Source organism: Euprymna scolopes, chromosome 30 (assembly GCF_053919585.1).
Source record: "Euprymna scolopes isolate OS-2025 chromosome 30, ASM5391958v1, whole genome shotgun sequence".
Taxonomy (NCBI): domain Eukaryota; kingdom Metazoa; phylum Mollusca; class Cephalopoda; order Sepiida; family Sepiolidae; genus Euprymna; species Euprymna scolopes.
Window position 1 is genome coordinate 41,904,329 of NC_136511.1, and position 7,500 is coordinate 41,911,828.

At 28.6% G+C, this 7,500-nt stretch overlaps 1 protein-coding gene across 1 annotated transcript in view; it reads left to right on the plus strand.

The window, feature by feature from the left end:
- The first annotated feature begins 506 nt into the window (after nucleotides 1-506).
- Nucleotides 507-7,500, plus strand: part of LOC145254767 (BMP-binding endothelial regulator protein-like) — a 432,474-nt gene continuing 425,480 nt past the window's right edge. The window contains exon 1 of the mRNA XM_080113535.1: nucleotides 507-874. Coding sequence (XP_079969661.1) covers nucleotides 757-874 — 118 coding nt within the window. The 5' untranslated portion in view covers nucleotides 507-756. The remainder of the gene's footprint in view (nucleotides 875-7,500) is intronic.

Consider the following 7,500-nt stretch of genomic DNA (forward strand, 5'->3'; position numbering starts at 1 on the left):
AAACAAAACAAAAATAACATGTTTTACTAAACGATAAAAAATATTCCAAATTTAATATTCTTTAAAAAAAAAAAAAACTACATGCGCAAATATATAATATAATTTTAAATAATTTGATTTTATAATTTTTATATATAATAACTTTCAATATAGATATATCGGCTTTTCTTTATTTATCTATTTAATTAATTAATTTATTGATATATTTAATTTTTCATCAAATATATTTAGATATTATTGCGTATAAGTCTACACAAAACATATAAAAAAAAAACTGGTAAAATTTAAAAAAAAAAACGCGTACTTGAAAAATTATATTATTGTTTTGCGTTTGTCTTGTTATAATCTGTTTTATATCGAAGTTGCAAATATTTATTTTTATTTAAAATACGTTGTATTGTAAATAAAACAGTTTGCTAACAAGTTATATATATATATATATATATATATATATATATATATATATATATATATATATATATATATATATATATATATATATATATGTATGTATATATGATATTTATGTTGAGTTTGTTTTGTTCTTGACATTGTGCACGTTTTAGACACCTGGAGGGGGAAAAACACGGTGGAATGATACATTACACGTGAAAGTGCGCACCTCCGTACGAATTATAAATTAAAATAAAAAGAAAAGAACAAAAAAAAACAGAAAAGAAAGAAAAATATACAGGAAGAAGAAGAAGTAGAAATTAAAAAGGAAAAAAAAAAAACACGACTCGTGGTTTGTTTAACATGAGACACAATACAAACCGCACGGATTTTACGGGATTTTACAAGTTCTTCTACAGCTACATCCTTTGGGGAACGCTTATTGCAAACACGACGACGACAGCCCAAGCTTTTATTGAAGGTAAGAAATAATTGATACTTTACATATCTGGGGGGGGGGGTGTATTACTATACACATAGATTCGAAAAAGTTGTCAAAAAAACAAATATATAACAAATAAATGTTACCAAAAGCCAGATAAGTTACTTTTCTACCTAACTGGATAATTTTTTTAGTGTTTTCATTTACTGTAACATGTTTATTCAGCTCGAAATACATACAGTGTTTATCAATGTATTGGAAAATCAAAAATGGCGCCCGACTCTCTGATGAACACGGTAAGTTTGTGAAAATGAGTTAAAAATAAAAACTTACAAAATACTGTTAAAAAACACCGAATATATGTCAGTTTATGTCACGGTAACATACATTTTTTTATAGTTTTTTTTTGTTTGTTTTTTTGTTTTTTGTTTTTTGTAACTCCTTTTACCGATGTATTGGAAAATTAAAAATGGCGCCCGATTCTCTGATGAATACGGTAAGTTTGGGAAAGTGGGTCCAAACTAAAAAAAACTATACAAAATACCGTTAGAAACTCACCCAATATATGTTACCGTGACATAGGCTGACATATATCTGGTGGGTTTTAGCAGTATTTTGTATAGTTTTTTATTTTTAACTTTTTTTTCCAAACTTACAGTGTTCAAAAGAGAGTCAGGCGCGGGCGCCATCTTTAATTTTCCAATACATTGGTAAACACTATGTTTTTCGAGCTGAATAAACATGTTACATTAAATAAAAACACTAAAAAAGTATCCCGTTGGGTAGAAAAGTAACTTATCTTGCCTTTGATAACATTTATTTGTTATATATTTGTTTTTGTTCTTTTTTTGTTATGACAACGTTTTCGAATCTATGTGTATAGTAATACAAACCCCATATGTGGCTTTTCCCTGTTTTAATTTTCTTATCACTTTGTTTTTCCTGGGAATGGGGCATTCTAACGGATGCCAAACATTCGCCCATTAGTTTAGTTACCCCTAACCTAGAGATCTTTTTAAGATTCTAACCGTCCATTTAAGTGCTATTGTTTGTATTTCTTTTGCACTTGGTTCACCGGGTATATTCGCCAAATAGTTTTTAAATTCTTTTTCATTGGCCCGGTTGCTTCTATAATAACTGGAATTATGGGTATCTTTTTAAGATTCCAGTTTCTTTTCATGTCGTACAAAAAGTCTTTGGTAGTTTGTTATTTCCCCCTCTCTGTTCTTTGTGTGTTCATATGTGTGTACTCAATAGTGTTTGTATAAATAAAGAAAATTATACGATTATATATATATATATATATATATATATATATATATATATATATATATATATATATATATATATATATATAATCGTATAATTTTCTTATATATATATATATATATATATATATATATATATATATATAGTGTTCATCAGAGAGTCGAGCGTCATTTTTAATTTTGCAATACATCGGTAAACACTGCATGTTTTTCGAGACGAATGAACATGTTAAATCAAATAAAAACACTAAAAAATATCCAGTTAGGTAGAAAAGTAACTTATCTTACCTTTGATAACATTTATTTGTTATATTTTTGTTTTTTGTTTTTTTTTGACAACTTTTCGCATCTGCGTACAGTAATACAAACCCGGACATGATTGCAAACTCCGAAAATCGGAAGAGGTTGCAATTGTGCTTTCTTTTAGTTACGCCATCTTTGAATAATAATAATAATAATAATAATAATAATAATAATAATAATAATAATAATAATAATAATAATATATATATATATATATATATATATTATTAGTATTATATATATATATATATATATATATATATATATATATATATATATATATATATATATATATATATATATATATATATATATATATGAATTAACCTGCAAAAGAAACATTTCAAATATGGCAAACTACTTATCCGGATAGAAAAAGCTCTACCTGTTTAAGAGGAGCAAATTATAGAATAAGTTAAAAGGAGTAAAGTAACATAGGAACTTTATTACATCATCAATTCAATTATCAATCAGATAAGGGTTAAAGATAGAGGTAAAGGGGAGGAACCCTCATTTAAGCCATGGTATTTTGAAGCTAAATGCTTCTCGTCAGAAAAGGAGAAAATGCCGGCATTATACCAAGAATGGGGGTAAAAAGACAATACCGACTTCAATATATTTAGATTAGAAATAGAAAAATAAAAAATAAAAAGACAATGGGGTTGGGGGGGGTTGATGAAGAGAAAAAGAGCATTAAAGAAGTTCAAAAGCAGAAAGGAAAGAGAGAAAGAATGAGAAAGTAGAACAAAAATTTTAAAAAAGACAGAAAATATCAAAGGAAAGCAAGAGAAATATAACGGAAGAAAAAAGAAAAAGAAAAAAAGAAAAAAGAAAAAGAAAAAAGAAATAAAGAAAAAAGAAAAAAAAAGAAGAAAAAGAAAAAAGAAGAAAAAAGAAAAGAAAAAGACAGAAAAAAAAAGAAAAGTAAGCACTTTTTTATAAACACCAGGGTTTCATTGAATCAACATCTAGGAAACCACAGCAATATAAAATAGTGCTCAATAACAAGCAGAGCTGTATTTATAGTAAAATTTTTATTTCTTTATACTCACATTATTGGCTTCTTATGTGAATACATGTTTAGAATGTGATTTCTATAGAAATTTGGCATCATTAGCCCTCTAGTCTTAAATTGTTTAAAATTTACAAGTGAATCCAGTAGACTACGGCTATAACAACGTTGGATTTCGAAAGAAATCACAGCTGAAACATGCATGCACATATGTAGCCAATGGTGCTTACATAAATAAAATTATGTTTGGGTGTTTGGAGGTGTATGTTGAGCAAAAAAAAAAAGTGGTAGTAGGAAGGCGGATTCGAACTCGTACCGCTTAGGAGGAAAAAACGTGACGTCTTTGCTGTTACGACCACCGGCAAACCGGAAGTGACCTAGGTTAAATTAAGGCTAGCCAATCGAAAAGAGGGGATGACTTTCGAAAATATCGGCGAAAACAGCGACCCCCTCCCCCCTCCCCGTAGAAAAGTTCCCAGTTGAGGGTGAAGAAATTAGTATTTGTCGTCTGAAGAGTCGAGCTTCAAAACGATTGTGATCTTGTGAAAATCCGTCGCCTCTGTCGAAAGTTTTAGGCAGACATGCAAACATACATACATACATTTATATATTGATATCTCCAATTTTCGACCCAAACAGATTAAAAAGCTTGCCCTATCTCTGAATACTTTTTATGTAAAAATTTCAAATGTTTAAACCAGAAATTGTCTGAGTAATTTGGTAGAGACCGCAAAGGTCAAAATTTTTTTACTTTGACCACTTAAGATTTATTGTTTTAGGCTCAAATCAAGTTATTAAGTTAGATCCATGTCCAAGGAATCTATATCTAAAATTTCAAGTTCAAAATTTGTCGGAGGAGTTTGGTAGAGTTCTCAAAGGTCAAATCGTTGAACTTTGACCCCTTAACAGCCGAATTTCAAGCCGTATCCCTGTATATCAAATTTCGAGTCTGTAGACTGAAAATTGACAGAGTTATTGCGTAGGGAAATGTACACAGACAGACAGACAGACAGACAGACACACACACACACACTTTCACTTTTATAGATATATAGATATATATAGAATTGTTTACTATAATAATGAAATACCTACAGACAGTAGTGTTTAATATTTTCGGGAATCTTCAGTGGAGGGTGTCACGATTAACACTAGTCGATAGATTCGAACCCGGCAACACAAACCATCACTGGCTTGATTAGCAAAGACCATATCCAATCGGCTACCATTAATCGCGTGAAATAACGTTGAAATTAAACATTTTATTTTTAAATGCTTTTTACGTCAATCAAAGTGATCTAATCATTATATGATAGAACAAATAATTAATAAAACATGTTAAAAACACTTTACGAAGAGTTAAAAACATATATATATATATATATATATATATATATATATATATATATATATATATATATATATATATATATATATATATATATATATTAGTGATAGGACGATTTTAATATTTTTACCGATCCTGATACAATTACCGATTCCGATTGCGATTCTTTATACATTTCTAAAGTTTAAACGGTAGAGTTGTTATTTTCCCCTATTACTGTAAAAATACATGTTACATATGCATATATTTTTTCACACGTAAAAACACACTTATGAGGATGACCTATAGATATTAGTTTTACTGGTCGTTTAAAATTAATAAATATTCTTTTCATTATTATTATAACCAGTGGAATATTTTGTTTTAAACAAAATCAAATTATAAAAGATAATTTATAGAATCGTTTTGGCCTCGGAAAAGAAGCACAAAATATTTCGATTCCAATACCGATTTTGATACCGCCAAAAGTCCCGATTTTTTAATGTGTGTGTGTACACAAAGGAAAGAAAAAGACATCCTTAATATAAATTATAATGTGCCCTCATAATGTCCATTATTATCCCGTTCTATTGAATTTGTCAATCACACAGTAAACAGTGGTAAGTGAAAGCTAGAGGTTTTCAGCTGTTTGTTTTGATGATAATTAAATCCATTTTAACTCAACAAACTTGAAACTATTTTTGTTTCAAAGTAAATAAACGCTTTAAAATGGGATAAACATGTAAAAACCTTAGGTAGGTAGGAACATAACTTATCTTGCCTTTGGTAATGTTTATTTGTTGTATATTATCCTTTTTTGTTGTTTTTTTATACTATAGTGAAAGAAATGTTTCCCATCCCTATGAACACTATATATATATATATATATATATATATATATATATATATATATATATATAGAGAGAGAGAGAGAGAGAGAGAGAGAGAGAGAGAGAGAGAGAAAGACAGACAGACAGACAGAGAAAGAGAGACAGGGAGAGAGAGAAATAAAGAAAGAAAATGACGATATAAAAATATATACTAATATATATAGATTTATTCATTTATTCAATAAGGTGTAGGGAAAGTGAGAATTCATTATACCATGGTATTTCGAAGCCTAATGCTTCTCATCAGAAGAAAGAAGATGCTAAATAAATATATAGATATATCGCCTTTTTTCTTTTTTTTTTTTTTTGCTTAGTGGCCTGGCAAGCCCACAGAGGAGACAACCGGGGCAGCAAAACTAAAGCTGGTCTGTCAGAACACTATATATATATATATAAGTAGGCAAATTTAGGCATATTTTATTGGTTTGAAAATTTTGCTAATTGTCATGAAATTTTAACCATAAAATAGTATTATAATCTCCAAAAAGCCTACAAATTTTCATGTAGTTTCGTCCCATAGAACTAAATATATGAGTATTTCAATATTCAATTGAAAATTATTGTTTGCTCCTTTTAATATATATATATATATATATATATATATATATATATATATATATATGAAAATAATTTCTGACGAGGACGCTTCACAGAACGTCTGAAACGCACGTAAAAACGATTTCAATGACTTAAAAACATTATTACAATGATCCAAACATCATGATTCTCAATGAAAAACCAAGACACGGAATAATAAAATAATGTTAAAAAATACACATTGTTGGTGACTACTCCCTTATTTATATATATATATATATATATATATATATATATATATATATATATATATATATATATATATATATTTGTAGTCATCGACATACAGCCCTTTTTCGTTGTTATCACAATTCATCAGTGCCGCTAGACTAGCACCTCTCCCAAGCCAAGGATCAAGCCTAGAACTGTCGTGTTGACAATCGGCAGCTCTACCTCTCGACCCCGGAAGCGACGCCCGCAAATACCACGCCGGTGGATCGTGAACAGCAAAACATGTTTCCGTAAATGCTTACACTGAAATCAATAAACCTTACCTCAAGGTAATCCAATCTTCTAAAATAGAAGCACATCTATTCTTTCTCCTACTCATGTATATACGATAGCAGCCGAAAGGTTAACTAATTTGCATATTAAAAACGTTTATTTATTATGATTATTTTTTATTAAATGACTATTTTGGATTTATATATGACAAATAATTTCGCAATGTTGCTTAACTTTTGGGACATATATTTAGCAGTTGTATTGAAATGTTTTTTTGAAAGACTGATTTTCAACAAGTGTCGAACTATTTCTAAATTACAAGAAGAAACTATATGCCCTTTCACTGAAAGGGCATATAGTTTCTTCTTTTTATCCATTTCTTTGCGGTAATATTTAATAGCCAGCCAAATTAAGAATTCCGCTGTTGAATATAAGCGTTGTTGCCTGAAGAGATCTCTAGTTACTGAAAACTAAAAGACCGAAACATGCTCATGACTGTGTAGCAACAAATTACTGCTTATGTAAAGACAACTCGAAAATGTAACTTGCTCTACTTCCGTATAGAGCACTTGTATTAACCTTGTTATATTTCACTGGTTACCCTAACTTTTGAAAAATAGCAACCACAAATTATATATATATATAGTTGTTTTTGTTATATATATATATATATATATATATATATATATATATATATATATATATATATATATATATATATATATATATATAGTTGTTTTTGTTTGTTTTTGTTTTAGCGATATGTTTTGAATGGATTCAATTATTTACGAAAGTGCATTTTTACCTAAATGGAGTAGGGAATA